General features: G+C 39.6%; 2 protein-coding genes across 5 annotated transcripts in view; both read left to right on the plus strand.

The window, feature by feature from the left end:
* Nucleotides 1-169: 169 nt before the first annotated feature.
* Nucleotides 170-23,379, plus strand: LOC121187110 (arf-GAP domain and FG repeat-containing protein 1-like). 4 transcript variants are annotated; one of them, XM_041046219.1, is made up of 13 exons: nucleotides 170-513; nucleotides 7,462-7,555; nucleotides 9,146-9,261; nucleotides 10,203-10,368; nucleotides 11,769-11,931; nucleotides 13,834-13,953; nucleotides 17,285-17,500; nucleotides 18,093-18,285; nucleotides 19,119-19,198; nucleotides 19,924-20,031; nucleotides 21,615-21,767; nucleotides 22,028-22,122; nucleotides 22,428-23,379. In XM_041046219.1, the coding sequence occupies exons 1-13, from the start codon at nucleotides 347-349 to the stop codon at nucleotides 22,485-22,487; spliced, it is 1,731 nt and encodes a 576-aa protein (XP_040902153.1). In that variant the 5' UTR covers nucleotides 170-346; the 3' UTR covers nucleotides 22,488-23,379. The 4 variants fall into 4 exon arrangements, with proteins under 4 accessions (XP_040902153.1, XP_040902154.1, XP_040902155.1 ...); XM_041046220.1 differs by having other exon boundaries at nucleotides 19,927-20,031; XM_041046221.1 differs by lacking the exon at nucleotides 17,285-17,500 and having other exon boundaries at nucleotides 22,428-23,376.
* Nucleotides 23,380-25,190: 1,811 nt separating this feature from the next.
* Nucleotides 25,191-26,802, plus strand: part of LOC121187698 (multiple epidermal growth factor-like domains protein 6) — a 53,987-nt gene continuing 52,375 nt past the window's right edge. The window contains exons 1-2 of the mRNA XM_041047076.1: nucleotides 25,191-25,274; nucleotides 26,416-26,550. Coding sequence (XP_040903010.1) covers nucleotides 25,192-25,274; nucleotides 26,416-26,550 — 218 coding nt within the window. The 5' untranslated portion in view covers nucleotide 25,191. The remainder of the gene's footprint in view (nucleotides 25,275-26,415; nucleotides 26,551-26,802) is intronic.

The raw sequence follows: 26,802 nt of genomic DNA on the forward strand, positions 1-26,802 counted from the left end.
GTCTCTAAGAAAATTTGTTTCAAACATCTTGGGGACGTAATTAATATAAGATACTCATATTTGGCTCTGATCCAAAAAGAAGCGGCGTAGTCCGCATAACGGAATTTAAGCGAAGGCGGAAGTAGGCGGCAGCAGAGCGCTTGTTCCGTTAGTGAACGTGATTCAACGCCTCAAACTCCTTGTTCGAGGAGACGCGAGGCCGCCGTGACAACAGAGCGACCTGCCCATTCCCTCTCTGTCTTCAACACGGGTCGGCAACCGTTAAAAAGCACAGCCCTTTGTTTTAGTTGTAGCTGACCCTCCTTTCTCCCCCGATTTTATTTAATCCTGCTGTATATCCCTCACCATGGCGGCGAGTGCGAAACGAAAACAAGAGGAGAAACACCTGAAGATGCTGAGAGAAATGACGAGTTTGCCTCCCAACAGAAAGTGCTTTGACTGCGACCAGCGCGGCCCAACCTATGCCAACATGACTGTGGGCTCCTTCGTATGCACCTCCTGCTCTGGCATCCTGTGAGTATTACGTTGCTGGGTGACCTTAGCTTAGACATGGCGCACACGACATAACGTTTTAGCACGCTTCGGCTCCATACAGGACCAAGTAACTAAGCCAGTTAGCTAACTAGTGCTAGTGTCAGTGTGAGTTTAGCTGTTTTGACATTGTCTTTCTGTGCTGTGCTGGGCGGGGTACGTAGAAGTGCCAGTGCTCACACACAGCAAGCTAGCACCCACCCGCGATGCTAGCTAACTTCAGCCCCTAATGCTAGCCAGTGAACTTATCTGGCACTTGCAAGCTAGGTCTGCAGATGAGCTTGTATCCAACTGCTACTACCAGTTGTTGGCAACGTTTGCAAGCACTACCATGTAACTTGGTTAAATGACTTGTTAGTGGTATAGCCCCCCCCCACATACAAAGACACAGACATGGGCGTTTTAAATTCTCTTTTGGTCGATGTTTCATTTTATATCCACGGATTTGTATTGTTTAGCTATCTCTTATTGTGCCCATAGAACTATGGCGGAAGTTATTTATTTGATTTCATTAACAATCAGTTTCCGTTGCTAAACGTTACAAGATGGTACCTAGGCTTGTGAAAGTCATGTCGTTTTGAGATGGGACCGATAATGCAATGCTAGGATTCATGCCACACTCAAAAGCTGTATTTAGTCTAGTTATCTGTTTTTCTATCAGATTTAGAAGTACTACCCTAGGCAGTCTCTAACACATGTACACTGAGGGGGAAACTACCAGCATGACTTTCATTCTTTTTGTTGGTTGACCTTTTGTACGAATTCACTCATGTCAGTAGTTTACCTCCTACAGCAGCATAAAACCGATTCATTGGATTGATATTTTCAGTGTAGCTGGGTGTTGACTTTAGATAGCATTTGTCTGACTTAAAGCTTTTGCTCTGCAGTTGTGTAACCAAGCATCTGTAGCTTGGGATTTGGGATTAGTGAAGCATTCCGTTTCTTCTTATTCAGCTAAAATATCCCACCTCAATTCAGCTGTCAAATGTTGCATGATAAAAAGGTTTTGTTTTGTGGATTTTTTTATATTCTGGTCAAATTTAGACAGAAATCTTAAGTAGTGCAATATAATAATTACAGTTTATTGCATGAGTGTTTTCAATCTGTTTCCTAATGACTGGCGATGTGGAGGAAATGTTTGTCTTATATTATCCATATTGCATGACTGTGCTAATCTGCACACAACCGCTCTCTTCATTTTACGATTACTCTCCTTTCTCTTCTAACATTGACATTTGGTTCACTGGAAAATAAGTATGCCCACATATATCAGCTGCTAAAAAAAACCCCTCAGCTCAATTTCTCACCTGTACACCGGTCTTGCAAAAAAAATGACCTTTGATGCATATGCTTTCCTAGATCTGGGTTACAGACATGGCAAAATAGGTATTGTATTGTCCTAACATTTTTAAAATAGGGAATTCTGGTCCTATCTTTGCTCACAGGTATATGTAAACATATACATTATGTTTACTTATGCCAAGCCTTTGTAATTGAAAACATTTAAGGAGAGTAAATTGGAAGTGGACTATTAGCTGGTAACTCAATTAGCTGTTCATCTGTCCATCCTGTTCTGCTCATTCACACAGTCTGCAGCCTGAGCTGGTCCTTCTTAATGCTTTATGGAAATCACCCTGCCATTTTCTATTTGAGCAATGAGTATTCTAATAATTTTGCAGGGGAAAGTATTTGTTTCTCATTCAGTTATTGCCTACTGAAGGCCTTTTAATTTTATTAGTTTACAGAGGAACAGATGACTGCTTCAACACATTTTAAAACTGTCTGTGACTCAGACTTTGCCTAAGATACAACCCGTGTTTGACTAGGTTTGTGACCTTAATCTGTGTAAACTGTTTTAGCTGTCTCCACTTTGAAGGTTATTTACTGTAGCACTGAAAAGAATGAGATTAATTGCATGCGTGCTGATGGGAAGAGCTTGCCCTCCATTTCACTTCACCAGTGGGTCTGCAGGGACTCCACTGTGAATTTCCCATCTGCTCACCCTGTGGTATTAAAGTCTGTAATGTGAGTTAATTGAGTTCTTTTATAGCTTGAGATCGCAATTCCTCCCATTTTCTTTTTTGCTGGACTTCTCACTCACTTTTTTATTTAGACAAAACACATTGAGTGGGGGATAGAGAATAGAGAAAAAAAAAACGTTCCACCAGAAGAGTGTGGGTTTGAAAGGATTGATCTCTGTCAGATGTATGCAGGAAGCCCGGTGTGATTGTAGGCTCAGGAAGTGGTATGGCCTCACTGTGCTGCTACATCAGCAGCATGTGATTTTACATGTGCAACAGGAAGTGGCAGAGAGGTCCCTGTCTGCCTGTCACTTTTCCTTTTAATTCTAGTGAGGCAAAGATGGTGGCATTGTTAGAGAGCACCTAAAGATTCATGATCAGACTTGATGCGTTGTTCAGGTTACACTTTTACTCCTATGACCGTTTTATGAATAAAAACAGTGTTTTCTTGCTTAATTTTTTTCCTCTACAAGGAAAGCACAGCAAAATCCCTAAACACAGACATCCCACCCCTGTATACATTTTCCATTTACCATGTAAGATTACATTACTGGTTCAAACAGAGTCCTGAACAGTGCGTTTGAGAAGTAGGGGCAATCTTACAAGTGGCCTCTGATTTATAGAATTTGCAGTTTGGGCAGTAACTGTGTTTACCTGTTTAGGGGAGATAGCCCCTAAACATAAAACACCTCATAAAACACTTCTGCCCCCATAGTTGTGGTAGTTTCATGGGTGGAGGTGGAATCTGCTATGTAAACACATTCCTTATGAAGGTGGAGGCCTTCCCAGGAGGTACACCACTCACAATCTCTCTTTCTGGAGAATTGCTCATGGCAGGAAGTAACCCCAAATGACCTTGCTGTTCCAGACTAAGCACGGCTGAAACAGTGACTATGGCATGACAGAGGTGTAGAGGTGTCACTGACACCAAATGTTAATGAAAATATTAATCAATGGCAAGTTAGTGGACACGACTTAAACTCTGAAATTGTTCGTTTGGTTTTCCCATGTCCCCGATTTCTTAATAAGATGTGTCATCTGTTTAGCACTGTAAGGACGACAAACTGCTGATTCTGTAACTTGGTAAAATGCTGATTAGATAGTGAGCCATGAAAATTAAGAATAGGCATTTTCTTTGATAAAAGCTACTGAACAGAATTGTTGAAGAAGGTGTAAAAGACACCCTTTTTTGTAGGGAGTTAGAGCCGTGATGTGAAGGCTGGTGCATAGCCTCGCCTCTCTTTTGAGACTTAACTTTGCCAGTTTCTCTCACCCTGAAGCTGTTACAGTATGCAAATGAACTGTGTTTTTCCTGGCTTAGCTGATCTGATGCACAGTAGCGACTAGGTCATAATTATTTTACTGTGCAATATGTGATACTGTTCTGTGATACACTGTGCTACTCAGCAGACATGATGTAAAAGTTGGACATACCAGCTAAATTCAAGCAATGGTTTTATTAAATTGTTAATCAATGTGTTACAGACATTGTGCGTACAATATTTCAATGTAAGGAATAATTCTTTTACATTTATTTGATCAAATTAATAGTTACTGCTGTCATTAAACTCTTGCCATAAATACTGTACTGTCACTGAACACTGTCACAGTTGTATGGCTACTTTGTCTAACAGAAACAGGGGAGTGTCTGGGTCTGTAGCATGACACTGTGTTGTTCAGCCCAGTACCAGACTGGAATCCACAACACAGGAATTGCCTGACAGTTATATCGTACACCACAGTCACTGGATACAAAGAAAAATCCTGATTATAATGTGGTTGTCTCTCATGCAAGTTTGCGGATAAGAATGTTCAAAGTTGAAAAAGACTTTGAATTAAACAAGAGAGGGAGACATTATTTAGTTTATGCAAAATACAGTGAACTAACAAAAACTAAACAACCAGTATCAGAATTCCTTAATTGGACAGCTGAGTAGAGATGCTGCCATCATATTTAGGCCTTGAGGGCTGTGGAACTTTCTCCCTGTGTCTGACCTAGTTTCATCTTCATGAGACTAGGATCTGATCACTCACCTACCTCAGGGCGCTGAAAAACACATTGAAGCTCAAATACACAGAGACCCTCTCAACGTTCTGTCTTCTGTTTTTCTGCAGATACATTTTGTGACAGGAGTTTATTGCCTCTTGCTTTTGATAAATTTGCTTCTGACTGTTTTGTCTGAAAACACTGAGAAATTTTCAAGAATCCAACTGGAGCTTCATGTACTAGATTACGAACAAATAAATGTTTATTTATTTATTATTATTATTAATATTAATAAACTATTCATTGATTCATTATCATATTCTGTCTTTTGATTGATTTGGCAGTTCAGCAGCTTTTCATTTTCATGGTAAATACTGTGAATGTTGAAATACAGCGGTTTGTGTTAGCAACTTCATTTTTCAGTGGAGACAAATGGACAGCTTCTTCAATAGACACATGACCTTTGAATGTGCATTGACAGCTATTTGGATGTTCACATACAGTGTGTGTGAACTAAGTTGTGGCTACTTTGTTCCTTGTTAGAGCAAATTGTCATAAATACAGCAGCTGTTTGTAACACTTTGCGGTGCAGTCAGCTGATTGGTGGATGTGTAAAGAATGGGTGGAGATGAGAACAAGTTCTGTAAGGGGTGACAGCAGTGAATAATTTAGTAGTCTTGTCTAGTATTTCACTGCCTTTAGGAACTGACTCCTCTATGTGAATAACATTGTGTTTGTAATTGTGACACTGGATCTCATTTCCTAGAGATCTGCCATGACTACCTTACGAAAGTGAGCAACAAATGGTATCAGCTGTTGATTACTATTAAAGTATACATCAAAAACTCATCTAATGTTAGCACATACAGTATTTGGTTGATAGTTGTAGTCCAGCATTTTAACTTTATTTTTGTTTAAATACTTTGTTAAGAAGGAATGTGTACAAAATACATGTGTAGGCCAAAGCGGTAACAGATCTCCAAATTATAAAAGTAATGCTAGGCAGTGTAAGTACCAAACCTCAGGGGGCATCCACTAATGTTGCTTGATAATCCTAAATTCAGCAGACAAGTAAGTTTTTAAGGAAATGGGCTGCCTTTTAATAATTTCATAATGGAAAATACAGTAAAATGATAAATCCAAGTTTTGTTTTGTTTTTTTTAACCTGAAGAGCTGACTCAGGAAAATGCTAGTGATGCGTAACAGGTGGTGTGAGCAACCAAGGTATTTAAGAACAGGGAAGGAACAGCTGCCCGTTCAAACATCTTGCCGCAAACGTCAAATGGTTTAGAAAATCTTTGAGAGAAAAGTTTGGAGAAGTCCTTGATTGCCAGCAGTATGTCCTTGTTCCAGATGGCAGAGTACACTTGACACAAGTTCAACCCTTGTTGTATATATGGCAGGTGTTAATATTGGTGCAATTACTTTTATAATAAGACCTGAGTTCAAGTAATAAGTTCTCTGCCTATGATTGCTGAATCATTGAATTAAACTTGCAGACTTATAATATGTGGCAGAGTTTTTCCACCAAACATTTTGATGACTGTAGTAGTCTTTGCCTTTGTATGTTTCTCCTGTTTGTATAGCATCATCTAATCTCACAGCTTCACACAGGTTTTACCAGTTCCAGGTAGTAACGCGTTCTTTTTCGTCTTTGTTGTTTAATAGCAGTCAGCAAACACCCTTTTAGTGCACCAATTTTAATAACAGGGAAATATATCTTTTAGATGATAGTTGGATAAACAATTTGATTTATTTGCAATTTAATGACTGTTTGAAAATCATGACCCATCCCTAATTGATTGGTTTTTGGGCTGTGAGTGCTGTCAAAATGCTTTTCAGTACATTTCAGTACTTTGGATGAATGAATTTGCTGCAGACACTGCTGCAGGAATCTATCTGTTGCAGTTGAGCTGCTGACGTCCTCCTTTTGCTATGTTGCCAGCGTAGACAAAGAGAAAAAAGATGCTTTGGGTCGCAGTTTCCAGACAATGTAAAAGCCATCTTAATTCTTAATGATATATCTGACTAATGGCTCCTATTTGATTTGACTCGGCACTTTAGCAGCTGCAAAACGTATTTAGGGTTACAGCTGGTGTGGTCTTTTTCCAGTCACAGTCTGAGAGATGAATGCATGGCTTAGTTAATGGTTAATGACAGTTTCTGCTAGCAAAAAAATGTTGTACAGTCTAATACAAAATTGTATTTTAGACTGTACAGCAATTGTATTTTAGACTGTACAGCAATAAGCTGTCTTTTCCTCATTCTCATGTCTGTGGTGCTCAGCAATTACACTGTGGTTTTAGTTATAGCGTTCAGCTTGCATGCTAAATGCTGATTGGTCACCTTCACAGACAAAACGGGTTGCGACCTTGAAGCCAGGACTACATTAGCTTTCACTTACCTGTGGGTCCAGGAAAAAATATTCAGTCAAACAGGCCTTGGGCTAAAAATAAAAACCTGGTGATGGCTCTTTTGAACTATTACAGTTACTAGGCATTTTTAATTTGGGCCATTGTGGCATGAGCTGTGACCTGCTCAGGAAAATGAGGAAAGCTTGTGTGGGTTAATGGGTGTTACTTCATAATGGAAGTTTCTATATTAAGGGATATCACTCATTCTTTTACTGCGCTGACAACCTCAGTTGAGTCAATAGCAGTTAGGAGAGAGTTTCACCCACCTCCTTTGTTCTGCTCTGTTCCCTTTCTTTTTTTGTCTGCATTTCTCTGTCATTATTGGTTTCTGTCATTTCCCTCTGTAATGCTGTCTTCCTCTCTCCAGTTACGCATGCCAGCCATTCAGTTTGTTGCTAATTAAATGGCCCTGTCCTGAGAGGTGGGATCTGGAGTATGTCCAGATGAGGTTTTCTTGTACGGTGTCTTCAAATTAAATTGACCACTGTTTCCATTTCTTCGCCTACAGACGAGGACTGAATCCACCTCACAGAGTCAAGTCCATCTCCATGACAACCTTCACGCAACAGGAAATCGAGTTCCTACAGAAACATGGCAATGAGGTAAGCATGGCGATTGTCTTCCCTGTCACAGTTGAGGTCAGCTGTCCTACTGCTTAAAAGACTGTCCTATAGTTTAGCCTTACATTGTACCATCACTATTTATCCTGTATTTACTTCCGGCCTATTACACACTAAATAGGCAATATTAAATGCGAGACTCAGCACATCAGTCATGCCTCATCATGAAAATATTTAGGTATTTCAAAAGAACAACTGCACATTTACCTTGGTCCAGAAATCACTCGCTCATTACAAAACATTTAAAATTTAAATTTAAAGTAGTTTTAACAAAACATAGATAGAAAATACTAGGACTAAAATCAGTGTCATCAGTGTCAATCATTTGGTTACACTTAGTTTTTTCAAAATATCACAATATTATGTCTATTACTTTGCATTTGTGGGCTTAATCTCCTCTTTTCCACAGTCGAATGTAGACTTCACGTTACTGGACTAATGCAACAAAAATTCACATATAAATGCATTTATTTCAAAGCTGTAGTTATTTATTTATTCATATATTGTACATTGAATCCAGTGACTATGTATAATGCAAGGGGGTTGCTTGTTATGTTTAATCCCCAGTCACTTTGAATGAACATTTACTGAACATTTACTGCTTGGCTGAGCAACGTCTGTTTGTCATTCAAATTCTGCAGCTCTCACCTATCTATCAACATCATATAGAGTAGCACCATGTATTTGTACAGCACAGAAGAACCAAAATGCATCATCATTCAAGAGCCATTTCTGGTAAACGGAGTATGAAATAGAGCAATGCCACCTGGGAAGCACAGCCTATTAAAAGCTGTATCAAAGTGGCAGGGCAGGCAGACATGCAGGAGACTCAAGGTTGGAGCCGATGCATATATCCTTCAAGACTGCTATATAAATACTACAGCGTTCAAGTCGCCTTTTGTTTTTCCACAGAGAGCACTTGAAACAGAAAAACTCAAACAACAGAGTGCATTTTATATGTTCAGCAGTTGCGGTTTTGAAATGTGCCTGATGAGAATGAATGTAAACCAAAGCCAGCTAAAGAAATAAGCAACAGAAGCGTATGCACAACAAAAGGGCCAAGCTTGCTCTTGTAGTATCATTGCTCCATCTACAATGCAGTACCCTATACTGAGTGCATAAATGCATGAAGCCTATAAATCTCTCTTTACAGGATTATGCAAATACTTTAGGAATGCTATCCAAGACTCAAGGCCAAAGTGAGACCTACACTGATTTTACACCAAGCGACTATGGTCAGCCTGTACTTCCAAACATGGGGTCAACTCATGCTTGACTCAAGCGTGGTGAAGCGCTATATCCTTGAGTCAATCCATGTACAAAAGGTGTTCATCTGTGCATTGCGCTGCATAAATGGAGAGCTGTTACAGTCAAATTTTCACATTTTTAAAATACTAGTAAATGGTCTTTTGAACTGCCGTATCTTTTCATTTCCTTTTGCCACCGTTTCACTCTGGCTTAAGACTTCAGTGACAAATTATGAAACTAAACAAGACCTCACTTTTTAGGAGCTGTGCATGCTACAAAAATATTGTACCCAAACCACATGTTCTGTTACTCTGTGGGTTCCAGGTATGTAAACAAATCTGGCTTGGCCTTTATGATGACAGAACCTCCTCAGTACCAGACTTTAGAGAACCACAGAAAGTCAAGGAGTTTCTTCAAGACAAATATGAGAAGAAGCGATGGTAAGTCAGTTTTTCAAGCTGGCAGTGCAAAGATAGGAACAATCCCCTGACAATGTGCATTGTGTAGACATGTAGCTTTTCTTTGTGTTTTTCTTCTCTCTCTCTTATCTCTCTGGCTTGGAATGTCTCACAGGCAGCTCATAGCAGTTAGCCTCAAGCAAGCCATCAGATACCCTTCTTTAAATGCACAGAATGTAGGTCATTACAGTCAAGCTGCTTTATGTGCAAGATTTAGTTGTTCCATGAAGTCCTAGCTTTAATTGTTTTCAAATATGTATGACGTTTAGCTGTTACTGGTGAATTGTGACTGAGTGCCACAACTAATGAGAGCAGTTACTTTAGACAAATAAAGCTAATGGCAAACCTAACCAACACGTGCCTGTCATATTGATAGTTGCAAATTAGGGACTAGTTATTAAAAGTATCACCAACACAAATGTAGTTCTTTTTCTGGATATTCAGGAAATCATTTAGACGATTATTACCTAATTGTCGACCATTAGATTAATAAACTCATTAGTTTAGGTAGTAGTGCTTTTGTTATCTCTTAGTGCTTAGTCTTAGACTAGAGCCGTACATGTCTCAGCATGTCCCTATTTGCTGTAGACAGGCATTCTCACTCACAAAGGCCACTCTTCTGTAACACACAAATACACAGACCAGTAATGATAACTGTTTTAAAGAAGATTATAGCTGTGAATCACATTTGCACTCAAATAAACATTTCCTGTCATAGCCTAAAGGCTATGATACCATTATTTTTGAAAGCCCTAGATTTATGGCAGTTTAATTAGCCAGTAGCACCCGGTAGGTTATATTCAATTGTGATATTTTGTGCTGTATATTTATCAAGATTAGATTTTCTTTATTTGGTAATGTAGTTTTCACAGTTGCTTGGCATGTAGTTTAATGTAATACATATGATGTAAACTGTTCCATAGGTACGTACCTCCTGAACAGGCTAAAGTTGTGGCATCGGTCCATGCTTCCATCTCTGGCTCCTCTAACAGCAGCACCAGCAGCACCCCAGAAGTTAGACCACTCAAATCCTTGCTGGGGGAGTCGGCCCCCTCCCTACACCTCAACAAGAGCACCCCACCAAATCAGGTGGGATTTCTGTCGTGCACTCATGCACACATACTGAATTTGTAATCAAAGGTTTGTAAGGCTTAACAAGGCTAAAAATAACTTGGATCCTCCTACTGCATTAGAATGTGGTTCCTGAACATCTTGTGCTAGCCATAAAAGTAAACTACAGATTTAAGCGATACAAATTGCACGATATATTAAAAAACTTTTATAACTTATTCAGTGCATTCTTTTTCTGTTTTGTGTTGTTTTTTGGCTTCACACCAGTGTCAGTCAGTCAATTGTGCAGAAGTTCAGATGATACAACCTTGTGGAGTAAATACAGCAGACATCTAATTGACTGGCCCACTCTCAGAAAGTGCTCAGTGATTGATTTGTCTTCCTAATAATAATAATCTTTTTTTTTTTTTTTTTTTTTTGAGGCTTACAAAAAGTAAGCAGCTGGGATGTCACAATAGCAGAAATCACATGCACACAGACACACACACAGTCACACACACACACACACCCCATACAGTCAATGTGTAATCAGTATTTTAAACTAACACTGTGACAGACCAAAAAGTCCCTATTTTATTTTGACAAGCTGCACTGTAATGATAGTAGCCTATTAATGTTATGAGGCCCCAGCTTATGCTATGAGCTATTGCTACATTAGCCTAAATAAGACATTAGCCTTTGTGGATGGTGTGTGGAGCATTGCTTAAACAGATGCCAGCTGTCACAATTTGCAAACAATAACTAACATTTCAGGACATGAACATTTTGACTTCATGTCGTTAATATAAAGTCAACCACTGAAACTCACTCAGCCTGGATTCTGTGTGCAGGTCCTTGCTGCCACCATTCAGCATGTTATTGTTTTCATTTGACGTCAGACTAGAACTCTTGTAGGGTCCTGCCTTTGTCAGTCTTGGACAAAGGCCATGGAAGAATCACATCTCTAACTAGGGTACTGTAGAAAAACAAGTACTGTCATGTTTTCAGAATTTTAGCTTCAGCTTGGTATCAGCTCTCATGACATACCTAGTAAGGAGTTTACATTAGTCATCATATCCATAATCTTCTTAGTTTTGCGTGCTTGTCTATTAGTGCACATCTGGTGATTAATCAAACTGTGTGAATTCTTCCAAACCAGTACGATGCAGATAAATTTTTGTGTCATTATTTTTAGTCAGGTCTATTTTTGTGTGAATGTGCTCCCAGAGATAAATTGCATCTTTTGTTATAAATGCTTATACATGTACTGTATGAAGGCACATTATATACATCAAGACTTCCAGACACAAAACCTGTTAGCCTCTTTTTCAAAAGGCCCCTCTCCCTTCTCCGCCTTCAGGTAAAGATTATCCATACACATATGCATACTCACACACACATACCTGCAGTTTCTCAAACCCATCTCTTGTCTCTACCAGTCTCCAGTGGTGAGCCGTGGACAAACCCATCAGCAGCAGTTCCATGACAAGAAGTTTGACCTCCTCAGTGACTTGGGTGGAGACATCTTTGCTGCCCCGCCTAATGTGAATGCAGGCGCCAGCTCGGGTTTTGCTAACTTTGCACATTTCAACAGCCACACAAGTAAGGAAAAGACTAACTGCTTGAATGTCAGAGTGTGTAAACTGCGAATCATTATGTCGGGCATATACTGAAGCATTAAAAAAAAAGTCATTTACTAGCCACAAAACTGTAAGAGAAATACAGGAAAAGGAGCAGTAACTTGAGTCTGCAGTTATAGGTGTTTATTGGTGAAATCATCTTAACTGTGGAGAAATATGTGATCAGTTTCATCTGAAACTTGGCACAATTTCTTATGTGCATCATACATGCTGCATTCTAATTAACACTTTATAGACTATGGTAGAATCTGTTAAATATCAGCAGCCACATACAGCCATGCCATGAAAAACATAGTTATACATTATGTAAAGGATTATAGCTGGCAAGTGGGACGTTCCATGATAGTTATGAATGACGTGGGTTCTCTGCCCTACATCATCCACTACAATGTACAGACTTGGAGGGTATTATCCTTCTCATGCCTTGACCACTTGCCAACAAAATGCCGTATGTAATCAAACTGAAAATATCAGTCATCAATTTACACATACAGCTAGTTAATTCTGATTTTGTTTTCCTGTTTAAAAAGTCATAAACTATTGTTCCTGAGCCTCACAATTTCTTTTCTATGCGTTGCTAGGCAACATCCAACTAAACAGGAAAGGGTTCACAAGACTTGGCCAGGAGTTTTATGATCCTTTCACGTTTTAAAACCAGGAAAGAGAAATTTCAGTGATTGCTGTCAAGCTCAAGCACAGAGGGCAGTGAGGCATTCTGCTTCATGACATTATTAAAACTGTCTGTCCAGCGGAGATAACGTTACAGCGCTCTCTGTCTGCCTTACTCAGGCCGCCTCTGTCTCCCCCCTCCCTCTGTCGCAAACAAACATACATTGCAGCCTCACAGTTTCTCTCTCTAACTCCCTCACTCTCACCTATGACTTCTCCACATCTCTTTGTTTTCTGTGCAGTTCTGATCACATTTGCTCCCCAGTCTTTCCTCCTTTCCCCTACAGCTGTCCCCTGGACTCAGGCAGCCAGCTTCACTGTGGATAACGTTATTTAGCTCCTTTATTTAAGTGCTCTGTCCTCTTCCTACTGTTAGTTGTTCTGGAATATGATACACGTTTAAAATTACATTTGTGTGGTTTTCTCTGAGAAGCTGTTTATGCTTTTCTTTTTTGGGTTCTTGGTGGTGGTTACACAAATAACTCCACTCTTCTTAGCTGAAGCTCTGCTGCTGCTGTCTTTAACTGCTGTCTGATAGTCACACATCAGTCTAGGATGGCAAACAAACACCTAAGTCATAGGTGTCCAGTAAACCATCTGGTTTCTAAAAATTAATCTACACCTTCCAAGCATCAGAATGCAAAATGTTTAGTGGCCATAGTATAAAGAATAGTATCAGAGGTGGAGAGACACATCTCCATGGTTACTAATGTCTGTAACATAGGGCTATTAGTGTTTGCTTTCCATAGAGGATAATGTCCTCTCATTTCTCCCTCAAAGAGGCATCAAGACTCACGCTTAATGCAGTGACTAAAGTGGCATCCACACATCTCCACATAGCAAATATAAGCACAGATGTGGACTCCTAAGATGAATGATTTGTGTAATTTTAACACACACATTCAGTCTCATATGATATGTACTCAACAAGGAGTCAACAGTATGTCATGGGAGAGGGTGAACGTCAGACTATCCTGGCTGCCTTTAAAGCTGTTATGTGTGTTCTTATGTTACACCACTCGGTGATTATCTCTCATATTTAGCACATAATCCATTGTATTTGTTTTGCAGTCTGTCATCCATGTCTTTGGCTGTCATATGTATAAATCCATTCTATTATTATCTCATCCATTGTTATCCTCTCATTGTGTCTTTTTGTTCATCTGTCTGAACCTCATCCTGACACCACCTCCAGCGGCACAGAATGCCAACGCAAATGCAGACTTTGCAAATTTTGATGCATTCGGGAGCACTTCTGGGTCGACAGGTGGTTTCCCCTCCGCACCCCAAGCCCCATTCCAACCCTCAAATACAGGTAGAGCAAGTTCTCTTCACTGGACAAACAGCACACATCCACATTACTTTCACATAAAGATATAAGATGGTATAATTATCCATACACAGACCTTGAGAATGTTCATAAAGATTAAAGACAAGTGATTCTAATGCAGCACATTGCCAGTTATATTTTCTGTTAAGTCATCAGTTTTTTTGTTTGGTTTAACTGCTGTAAGACATTTCCTCTGCTTCCTAGAATATCCCATATGTGCAATGTCCATTCATCCGGTGTCAAATTTGCACCGGTTTAACAACCAGCAAATTCTGCAAGTTTGGTTCATAGATTATCTTATGACAAAAATTGCTTATACATATTTATGTTTAACAGTTTAACTAATTTCTGTTGAATGAAAAACAAAACACATGATGTTATGTTTACATTGAATGTGCCTCAGGCATAGAACATAAGTAATGTGCTCCAGAGAAAGTGTATGCTATGTAGACACCAGAAGCAGTGACTCTAAGTGGCACTTCTAGCACTCAAGTTACCCAATTTTCTGAGAAATCAACAACAAACCCATTTCTAAAAAGAAATGGATGGGTGGCTGTACATCAGCCACCCATTTTGTACAGTTTCAGTTGAAAATTGATTTTAGTTTTTGGCGATAGGACTAATGTCACTTGAATACTGTATTTATTTTAGGTTAGCAGGTAAAGATCACTGTGCAGTCATTAGGAAGATGGCAGTACAACGTTTTTATTACTGCTGTAGCACCTCCTTTAATCCTATAGGAATATTTTAGTAATATATTAAGGTCTTATAGTATAAATGCATGCAGACTGTGATTTCATCAAATCTATACTTTGCTCCTTAAAAATGGCAGCTGTTTGTTTTTATTTATTTTTGTTTTTTTACCTGAGCATTTTGCCTTCTATCTCACATACTGACCCTGAATACACAAACACACACTTAAGGCCCACCCTCAGGAAAACGTTTTGTACTACAGTGCCATCTGGTGGAGGTTTATATTGGTGTGGAGCTGCACAGTGATCTCTTTAGCATGCCTTTTGCCTGATAGATAAAGCCCCCCCCCTCTGTTTCTCTCTCGTGGCTTTGTAAGATAATCCCTTTCTCACAGACACTCACTGACTGTACTATCCGGCCTCAGCTATCCATTCTGTCTCATGTGTTTTTTATCCTTTGCTTCAGCAGCAGTTGATTTGCTTTGACTTCATGCTTTTTAATATTTTACCTCTGGTTTGGTTGACTTCTTTTCTTTGTTTCTTCATCCTGCCTCACGTTGCTCATGTCCCCATTTCTCCATCCCTCCCTCCTTTAATTTTTGGCTGCCAGCGTTCACTGTGCTCTCATCTAGCCGCAGTATGGGTGAGTTTGCTGCTGCTCTGCCTCTCCAGGGTGCACACAGTAAGTCTCTCTCTGGGCTTGCCCTCTTAACAGCTTTCACCCTTTCCACCGCCTCTAATGTGTAGTCACTCTGATCCTCTTCTCTCTGGATGTAATGTGTGTCTCAGCATGTAGCTCTTTTTTTGTGTCTGAAACTCTGGATCACAGTTGACAATCTCACTGGTTGAAAACAGGGATAATAAGCTTTGATGGTTGCTGCCATCATTGAAAACCCCAATGGAGAATCGGCCAAATGGAAGGACAGAAGAGCAAAGAGATGTAGAAATAAAAAGGAATAAAAACAAAAACAGTCGAAGAGAATAGAAATTATTTATTTAAAAAGAGGGCAGACTCAGATTGCTGTACTGTTTTAACATATCCTTTCCCTTTCCTTTAGCAGTAATCAGGATACACATGAGAACTGTGCCCTTGAGGTCTAATGCATCAGCTATTTGTGAAAAATAATTTGGTTAAAATTTGACAGTATGTTGAATTTTCTGTAATCCAGTATGTTATGTAAAAGTACAGTTACCCCCAAAAAAAGGACAGAGGAATATTTTTGGTATCAAGCTTGCAGCTTTACTAAAGCCATCATCAGGAGGAGGCAGTGGTGTTAGGAAACAGCAGGTAATAAATAAAAAGTGTGCTTGGTATTCTCAAGGCTCTGAAGTTCATAGAATCCACTTCAGTTCTTCTGAAGCTCTTGGACCACTGTTTAAATCTGCTAATGGTAAATGATTCTGTGTCTCTTAAATAAATAGGTTTAATAAATAGGTAATTTATTTGTAGGATCACCCACTATTATTTTCGTTTCCTTGTTCTTAAAATAGTTTTTACCTTCTCTTTTTAACCTTCTCTGAACAGTGTGTTTTGACAGTTGCATGCAAGGTTGTCCCTGCCCCTGTGCTCTTTTTACAGATTTGTTTTTACCTGAGCTAAAGGTAATTACACAGTCAATATTCATTACATGGAATGTAATGAACTACTGGTTAAGAACTGTTTTTTTTTGTCATTACTAAAACTGCCTTATCTCCCCCTTTTGTATCCAAAGTCTTTTATTCTGTGTTATGTATTAAATAAGGTATCATTCCTTTTGCTGCTCCTTTTGCTGTTACAACCAAGTCAGTTCTCCCTAACTAAATTCTTAAAAATGCCACAGAAACTCATGGAGTCTGGTCTGAATATTCATCACAACATCTGCTCTAAAACAAAAGTTGAATTTTCATCTGTAAGAAGCAAACGGGAGTACTTCCTGAATTAGCATGGTTGTCAAACATAAACATGCTATGTGAAACAAATGATATTTATAAGTATCTACAGTAGTAAAAGTCTGAGCTGCTCTTGAATAGGCTGTATTTCTTGTTAATAAAAGGTGGACAATTCAATTCTCAGTTTTTATTTTTTGCTTTGTTTTGGTTTTTCTTTTCCCTCTAAAAATGCCGTGACTAATGTGCAATACTTGTTTCCCCAGTAACAATCTTGGGTCTGGTTGAAAGTGACAGTCTGCTCATTACAGAGCTCAGTTATGCCTACAGAGTGGACTAACAATCTTTTCCACTGAACTGTCATGTTGTTTTCCACGTCACATTTAATACATTTTGTTTGGTTATGTATGAAATTCTTTTGATCCACAGTATGGTGCTGAACTCAGATGTAACTGAGGCACTCAAGAAAGGCGCTGTTCTGTACATCATATGCCTCTAACTCAAATGCTAATTTTATGCGTTTCTTAGGTTCATAGGCTAATGTGGAGCCAGCATAGTGCAGCGTTGCAGAGGACATGTTTTAGAAGTGTTGCTATCTATCCTATAGATAACGAAGGTATCCCTGCCCCAGCCTGACTCCAGCCCAACTTTATCCTTTATCCAGCCTCTTCTCGCCCTTTCCACTATGTTAATGCTGTCACTCAAATCCAACAATCAAGGTCCCCCTTATGACTTTATAATCTCTCTCTTTCATACAGGTAGCGCCTCAGGGGGACTAGCAAATGCCAATTTTGCAAATTTTGACAACTTCCCCAAATCGTGTAGTGCTGACTTTGGATCCTTCAGTTCCTCCTCCCAGAGTAACTCAACAGGAGCTGGCAGAGATGCTGTACAGAGTACTAGCGTCCCTGCTGATAAATACGCAGCCCTGGCTGACCTGGATAACATGTTTAGCTCTGCCAAAACAGAGCAAGGTAAACTTCTCCTGCCTAGCCTGTTTCATAGATCTCAATTCTAGGGATAGAGGTTGACACAACTAAAAACATTATGTAATCAGGTGTAGAGATTTATGTCCCTATAAGTCTTCTTCCCAGAGCAGGGGCGACTCTTGTTGACTCTTGTTTGTACTCTGAGATGGCCTTACCGTCTTTTTTTTTTTTTTTTTTTTTTTTTGAAATTGGTCCCCTGGCCTCTGTGTTACGGAACTAGTCTCTATTAAAAACAATAGGCCACCGCACATCATGGTGGAAATACCTCCTTGCTTTAAAGAATGTCTCATTTATGAGTTTTAACGTCACATGGTCAGAAGTCTGACACTTAGGCATCTGTGAGTTGTACTGGGTTGGTACTAGTTTATTTTGTTCATATTCCAAACTGTATTTCTGTGCTAGAAAATGCAAATTTCCTAATGATTGAACATTTTATTCTTCATTATTTTTAATAGGTTGAATATGGCAGCTATCTCCGGACTTTATGTTTGTGTCTTTGAAATTTTCATTTTCCTCCTGGATTAGTCGAGCTGGGGTGAACTGAACCCGGCTCTGCTGTTATTTGCTTCTGTTGCAGGAGGTGGCATTCCTGGGGGGGTGAGCTCAGCCACAGCAGCAGCAGCAGCAGCGGGAGTGGGTGGTTTGCCTCAGAAGCAGCCAGCAGTGCCAACAGGGGGGGACCGTTATGCTGCTTTAGCTGAGCTTGATACTGTCTTCAGTTCTTCAGCCCCTGCCACTAGTGTTTACAACACCACCAGCACCTCACAAGGGTGAGACACTATGCAAAACACATACACACACACACCCCACAGTCAGCCCTTCCTGTTGTGCACTGGTGTGTTCTCTGGTTATTGTATTTGTATCATTAGCATGTATGAAAATACTGCTTTTTCCTCAGCATGTATCAGACACTGGATTTAGGCCAGCTGTATTAAATTAAAACAAAACCCTCACACTGGAGATGACTGCAGTGTAAACTGCACTCTCACTCCTGACAAACTGTGTCAAAACATGATTGAATCTATATTATTGATCACCCACACAGGCCCATGAGAAAAGACGCTTATAATTTTCTGGAATATTATAAGCATGACAACATGGCATAGTTTCCATCACTCTGCTCCCCTGTCACTGATTCCCAAGCTGAATCTCTTAACGTGTCAAACACACAGTATTCATTAATCAGCCTTGAACACACAGTAACATTTTGAGCTGAGCTTAAATCTGGTCTTTATTCCTGCAGTTTCAGTGTAAAACAATCAACAGGCTTCATAATATCCAGAGCTCTGACCAGACCATTGAAACTAGGATTCCCTCTGGGGATAATGAACATTTTCCACTCCTTACTTTTTGCAATTCACACAGTTTTAGGGCTCAAAAACAACTTTTCGTCTCACTGATGACATCCTTCAGAAACCAGTCTACAGTCACAGCTAGTTGGCTGTTTTCACCACCTGTGTTACTTTTATCGTATGCCTGTAAGCTGGACTTACAGGCATACAGAGTACAGACAAACATCATACAGCATTATTCAGTGGTCTCCACTCTCTTCTTTTTGCTGGCTTCCCTGATGAGTCCGTGTGTTGATGTTGTTGTGTTACAGGGGCATGTTCGGCTCAGAGACTGGGGTGTCAACAGCACAAGCACAGCAGGCCCTGCCTGGCATGGCTCAAGGTTTTGGACGTGAGTAAACCCACAGATGGCTTTCTGATGGTTTCTGCTTATTGTGGTTTCTGCTTATTGTGCTCCGAAACTGAAGTCACCAATGGTAAAGTAACCCTGGAAACACAAGACAATTCCAGGTTGAAGTAAAGTGTACTATAGGTATTTCTAACAAGATTTGGCAGTTAGATTTAGATTAGATTTTGCAATTTACAACTTATGTTCCTTTGTGGGGCCTTGAGGACTTTCCTGATTCAGATGTCATCAATCTATAACAAGTTCCATGTTGTGAAAAATCATCATATTATGTCAGACATGGATACACTTTACTCTTTCTCAAGAGTTATTGTTTCTGTTTAGCCAGCCTACCTCACAGGTCATTTTGGCACATAGATCATAAAAAAAAATGTGAACTGTATGTGCTTTAAAATTACAGCAGGTTTTTGGACACTGTATCATGTTACTGCTTAGGACTTTATGCGAAGCCTAATTTGTTAACAGGAATTTAGATGCAGTCATTTTGGGTGAAGGACACTAATGCTGAAAAGGTCACAACAGGAGATAATGTTGTGTTCCAGACATTTTAAATGTGAGCAGGGGAGATCGCCGAAAGTGAAGATCAACATGTCAGAATGGAGCATCCTCCATGAATCAATGCTTTTGTTTTTAATGTGTTTAGGTCATGCACTTCATTGCTCTGTTTCGCACTCTGTACTCACGTTTGGCGACTTGATACCTCTCTCCAGCAGCTCAGTCAACTAATCCGTTTGTAGCTGCTGGAGTTGCCCCAGGAGCAGCTCCCACCAACCCATTCCAGAGCAACGGTAGAGTGGCAAATGTGGCTGCAGCAGCAGGTGTGTCCATGTGAATGTTTGCATGTGTCTGTGAATGAGTAACACAGATAGTACACAACCCAGTCAACTAGTTAGTACAAGAGTGCACACTAAAATCATTTTATTTGAGAAGAAAATGCAGGTGTGTTACATTATCATACAGTAAGTTGTTGGTGTGCACAAAAGCGATGAAAGACACAGTAAAGCATAGAAATTGAGATTCAGTTGTCTGTCTGATTGCTCTTGCCATGCTGGACAGGCTTGATGAGGGTTCTTCATGGGCAGGGTTATCCTCCCACCTTTGGTAGGTTTCTTTGTGCTCTCTGTTTCACTTTTGCTCTCCTGCGTCTTGCTCTGGCTCTGCCTCCTTTTTCCTGTTGCAAATGTATCAGGAAAATGTTGGGAGAGGTGAGCGTAGTGTCATGATTCAGAAATACAGGAGTGTTAAATCATGAATGGTCTAAAAATAAAGAGGAGTCAGAAAGAGCTGCAGTTTAAGAGAAGCACAGATAGACATTAATTCACCTTTAGTTTTGAGCAGTATTTTCTGTTATCCTTCTTGAAAGTAAATAGTTAATAGCAGGTCAAAGTCATCTTACCTCAATGACATTGGCTTCCTCAACATTTTCCTCTTATCAGTTGGCAAGAATAAAGTCTGGTCTGGTTTTTTTGAAGATATTGAATTATTAAAACTAACTCTTCACTCTAATGTACATAGAAATCATGTAGTTATTCATTAGATTGATTCTCATAAAATGCTTCATTCAGTGAATGAACTCAGTAAGACACTGAACATTATCTTCCAGTCTCAGTATCAAGAGCAGTTAATCTGGTTGCTTTTACTCACAAATTCTATTGGTTTTATCTCTGCCATTGACTTTGTTTAACGAGCACTGAATGTAGCATTGGTGCCAGATATTGGATCGTTCAGTTGCCAGCTGGCTGCCTTACTTACCACAGTCTGTTTCCACCTGTTGCACTGTGGGAATGGTTTGCTCCTGTGTGTTCATCAGAGGTCAGACACTGGTGCTACACTTCTTACAGGTGTTGTAGCCTCATGCCTGACTCTTGTTCAGACAGTCCCTCCTTTTTCCTGAAATTTGCATGTGTTTAAACTGTACAAACTCATTAGGTACAGTATCTGTAACAAGTGAAATTCTGATGCAACCACACAATGGATTACAGAATCAAATGTGCAGTCATTCACCTGCTAAAGGAACTGTGACCAAACCTACCGCATGGTATAATTAATATATTTCTAATTCCTAATTTGTTGTAGCAGTATTTCTTTTTTGTGTTCTTGTTGACTTCTCTGTACCCCCCAGTTCTTCATCCTCTCACTCACTTAAGTCTACCACAATACTGCAGCTTATTGCTTTTTAACAAACTGCTGATATTAATAGCCTCCTTGTATTTCAATTATTTAATGCGTTTTCTGCTGTGTAGAAAAATGTATGTGTGTGCGCTATAAAATTCATGTCATAATTTTGACAGTGAAATGAAGAAGCCAATTTTTATGCTGTTGTTATGTTGTTGTATTCCTTTAGATGTTGTTGGGCCTTTTGAGGCTTCTTCTAACTAGTTGCTGTCCTGCTGTGTTGCAGCATCATTTGGCACAGGCTCCATGAGTATGCCAGCTGGATTTGGGAATGCTGCAGCCTACAACCTCCCCACCAGCTTTAGTGGAACCTTCCAGCAACCCTTTCCTGGCCAGGGTCCCTTCCCTCAGCCTCCTGCGTATCCTCAGCAACCCAATGGTGTGTGTGCCTCTATGTAGTTCACGTAGATTACAATTATCTGCATTTATAACTACACTGAAACTCAAATTTACATGTGCATCTACAGACTACTTGTCACATTTTTGCATTTAAATGTCTTTAAAAAAAATGTCACTTTGGATTTTGCCTGTTCTATTTTGTTGTGATATTAGGTTTGCTATTACTATTTACAATTATTATTAATATTTTATATGTGTATTCCATTATATGTCCTAAATAACTATGTGCATGTCTTACAGGTGGAGGATTTCCAGCCTTTGGCCCGGCCAAGCCTGTTGTGACTCCTTTCGGGCAGGCAATGGCTGGACCCATGGTCTCTAGCAACCCTTTCCTGGTTAGTAGGACATCTACATGGCATGATTTCATGTAGAAAAATTAGTTTCATGTAAAGGACTGAAGCGGCTTCAGTTTCATGAGCCAAGATCAATGTTTGACAGAGGAAAAAGTCATCCATTTATTGCTCCTTTTTAGTTCTGTTGAAGAGAATATTGATTACACTACTGTTGTTCTAATTTTAAAAAAAGCTAGACATGATCATTTTATATTACTGGATACTGCATGTATTCTGACCTTCCTCATTACTAAGAAGTAATAAGCACTTCTCTGAGTGTTTATTTGTGCATCCATTTTTCCTTCCAGGGTGCGGGTCCATCTGCACAGTATCCAGCAGGAGGCTCTTCAACAAATCCCTTCTTATAGCGATCCATTCAATCAGCTGCACTACAGGGTCAACAGATGGCGTGCTTGCACCTATTGCACTGTTTTGTTTCACAAGTAGCTTTAAAAACACAATGTTTGTAAGGATTTGTATTTTCTATCGCAGATTGTCACTAATGGAACAATATGACAGACAGTAATGCAGACACTGTCTATGGCTACAAAACAAAAGTGATGGTGTGTGCAGAGGGAGAGGTTGATCCCCTCTCCTCTATTTAACCTGTGAACTGGCTTGGCCTCTACTGAGCCACAATGTATAATCAAACTGGCTGAAATCTAAGTTATTGCATACAGTGTATTCCATTCATTATGCTGCAATTGTGTACATATTATTTTTCTTTTAGGAAATTAGCTCTTTGTGCATATCAGTATTTGTATCTAACACACAAGATTTGTTAAGACAGAGCTGTTGCTTGGAAAAGCTGATTGGTACTGCCAGTTACCGTATTTGTAAAGAACCAAACTGTTTATTTGTGCAGGATCCTTTTAAGGCAAACTGTTCTCACTAAAGAAAAAAACAAAACAAAAATGAATGCATATTCTGTTGTCGAGAGATGGATGGAGTGAATGCCTCATCAGGGATGGGAAGGGGACTCATTTCTCTGCCATCCCCTGCCCTGCTGACAGGTCACAATGCTCCTGAACTACAGTCAACCACATCCATATGTGGGTAACAAGAATGGCTGATGAACTGTAAACCACTTACATTGGATATTAGAGAATTTTAAGTTAATATGTAAATATATACAGTATATATATTAAAATGAATTTTAAGTAAGAAGAAATGACCAAACCATTCATTTATATGGATGTATGGAAATCTTGTATATTTGTTTTGTATAAAAAAAAAAAAGATACATATTCATGGTGTTGCAGTCAGTAATTTGAAGCTTTTTTTTCCCCTTTTAAACTGGTTTGTGGCCACAGTGTGGACTTAAGACACAAGTGGTTATCTCATCTTGCAGCATCAGATTCCTTGTGTTCAGAATCTTCAAATCCTTGAGATTCATTTTTGTCTGGAGGAGTTGTCTCTTTTTTATTTCTCTGTGCTCTCCAGATGGTAAACAGCCCCCGAAGTGAAAAAACAAAGGCGATGACCGAGAAGTAGCTGGCATATATGGTGAACTGAAAAAGAGCACATGATTTTAAGAGTTGTGTAACAGTGGAAACACTGCTGCTGCATGCGTTTTCATATCAGATAGCTCACCTGAGGAATGATGGCCAAGCCCAGTCCTCCACTGTCAACCACAACAGAAGTGAGAATCGTCTGTAGAGTCAGTGCTCCAAAGTTGTTTGCTCCAAAGACCAGTGCATATCTCTCCATTGACAGGTCAGCTGCAATCTGGTACCTAAGACACGTGTGTGTGTTTGTTTGTTTTTTGTTTTTTTCTTTTGGTTTTTTTTTTCATTTAAATGTTCTTTTTCTTGTAATAAAATTCGGTCTGAATCATGGGCTAAAATATAACCACCTTATATCAAACCACATAACATTCTTACATGGCTATTGTTATCAGCAGCATGTACAGGCATTTGAAAACGATGTAACCAGTGTAGCACACCCAGATGTTGCTGATGAAAGTCATGAGGAAAAGTGCAGCCACCCCAAGTCCAGAGAAACCACCCAGAGCCAGCTCTCCCCACTGCTCCCATCTGACCTCAGTGAAGCCTACACCATAGGCTGTAGCTGCACCTGCAAAACACACAGATTTAGGATTATTGGAGTTGAGATGATAATTAAATAAACACTGAGAAAATGGGTGTGATATCTATTAGCAAAAGTAGTATAGTAGAATTCCATATAGTGGCCACAACAACTGGACAGTTAACACTATAGGTTATGCTTGCATAGAGTTATTCCTTTCCTAATCTGTATTCTGCACTGGAAACCTTTTTCTGATGTTACTTTCTCAGCAGGTTGGCCACTGCCTCCACGCCTCCATTGTAGATGCTGAAGTTCTGAGAAGGCTGTACGTGCTTCCACAGCACCTGCAGGGTATATTGCATATTGCTCTTTTGTGTGTCAGTGGGTGGGTTTTTCCTGCATTTGATCCTTTCCAACATTTGAATTTCTGTTGCTTTAATCATTCCACTGTACATAATTTGAACTGGAAGAACTGGGACACACTCTGATCTGCTGTAACCCCACTTGGTGATTTAGATAGGTGGATTCGTTGTATATCACGTTTTCATGATAGCAATGCTATCATGAAAATGTGAAAAAATCTTAATCTAATATTTAATTTTCTCAACACATAAATGAGGCATCTTTCTCATTTTCATTGATTAAATTACATTTATAAGAGAACTTTTGAGTTTGGTACCATATTTTTCACATCATGTATTTCTTCGAGAGATAATATGAAAGCATGGCTGGCTGTGTTCATAGGTTCAGGCACAGGTTCGCGTCGCCGGGGGTTATGGGAGCTGGCCCCTCAGTGATTGTGGGTGGTGCGTTTAGTCGGAGCCATTCAAAGGTTGCGATTGACATGAGACAAGTCTCTACCTCTGCTTAACCGGTAAACGGGAAATCACGTCTCGATCACGGGAAATATCTCTGCGAGACAAACGTAAACATTTGAGTCATGTCGTAAGGCGAACTTCCATACATGTGAAGATGCTCTTCATTTGATGGACACAGGCTGCGACGATTGAATACTTCTCTCCGTGTGTGTAACTGGCTGAAATTATGTTCCCATATATTTTCACTTTGTGTGTGATATTACTCAGCACCATGCACATCGCATCATCTTTGGAGCTGCAGCTTGGCATGTAAGTAAGGTGTTGCAATTTAGATCGTTCCCGTTGCATTTGCACTTATTAGATTTTCTTGAGTGGTCAGGTGAATGAGAAAGTTTTACTATACTACTTTTACTTGCTTTAAAATAAGACATAAGCGACGTGTCCTTGCCTACATGAAAAACGACATTTATTTTCATAGCTGAACTTTTATAAATAATGCAACTTGTCCTTTTGTCTGTAATTGTAGCGTTATCGTTTACTCTGTTAAATGTCCACTAGGAGCCGCTCTTTCAGGTCCCCTGTGAGAATGAATGTGTGTTTTACAGCACTGATGTAACGTGCTTCTGCATAATAGCTTCCATTGGAATGTAATTTTTTTTTTTTTTTTTTTTTTTTGTATAGCCTATTACTCTACCAGAGATTTCCAAGTGTAAATAGACTCTGCTGGACAGGATCGAAATCGTTTTCATTACCGAAGAAGCCGAATACTTCCTCTAATTAACTTCAGGTTGCTCTGTATTGAAGCCAGATGGTTTGCAGAGGAGGACACCTCTGGACAGTTTACCTGCACTGACAACACACATGGATGCAGGCTACTAATGACCAGGCGCTGTATAGTACAAACCTTCATGATCTTGAATGAACATGTACACATCAGTGAATGCATGCACATGAACAAGCAAACAATTCTGGAGGGGAAAAAAACAAATTTCCTGTGGAATTTCATTGGTTGTTTATTGGGTGCTGTAGGCAGTGTCCAAACCATGGCCTTTTTTCTTCTGCACCTTAATCAAGCATATTACACCAAACTGGAAGATGTATAATTGTCTGACAAACACTGTGTGTGATGAACTGATGTTCATGCAACTGGACATGTGCAGACCATTTAGAAGTTCATGTCTGTTGGGAATACATAATATGACCTCTGTGAGAGGCTTAGACCACCATCTGAAGCTGTATAACCTACCCCTCAAATCAGTCAACTACTGTATCTACCTCAATATATTATATTCAATAATGAGAAGTGAAGTACTCACATGCTGGTTTTCAAAGTTATCATAACAACATAGAACATTTTTTTCCTTTAAATTTATTGCTGACTTTTTACATGTAAAACAGTTTTTTTTATTGCATCTCTTGTTATTTCTTTTTGTACGTTTTCCATGCACAGGCCAAATGTTTGTGCTGAACAGGAGATGTCCATGTTGGGAGCCCGTCAGCCTTGTGTCCAGGCTTTTACTCGCATGGCCAAGGTGTGGAAACAGGGCTGCATTAACCACAGATGGTGTATGGGCTACGAGAGAAGGTAAAAGCAAAAATACTCGTGTGTCTTTGTGGATGTAGGATAGATCAAGGAAGACAGCATCCCTTCTTTATTTGCCTGCTTACTGAGATCAGAGATCATAACAGTTCTGAATATGCAAAACAGGCAATACTACTGATATAAAACGGTCCTATGCAACTGACAATGTGCTTCCATCATTTGAGTAACAGTAACTTATTTTCATTTTGTTTTTGTTGAAATCATGAAGATTTGATTCTCTAAATATAAGATGCG

This window comes from Toxotes jaculatrix, chromosome 9 (genome assembly GCF_017976425.1).
Source record: "Toxotes jaculatrix isolate fToxJac2 chromosome 9, fToxJac2.pri, whole genome shotgun sequence".
Classification (NCBI taxonomy): domain Eukaryota; kingdom Metazoa; phylum Chordata; class Actinopteri; family Toxotidae; genus Toxotes; species Toxotes jaculatrix.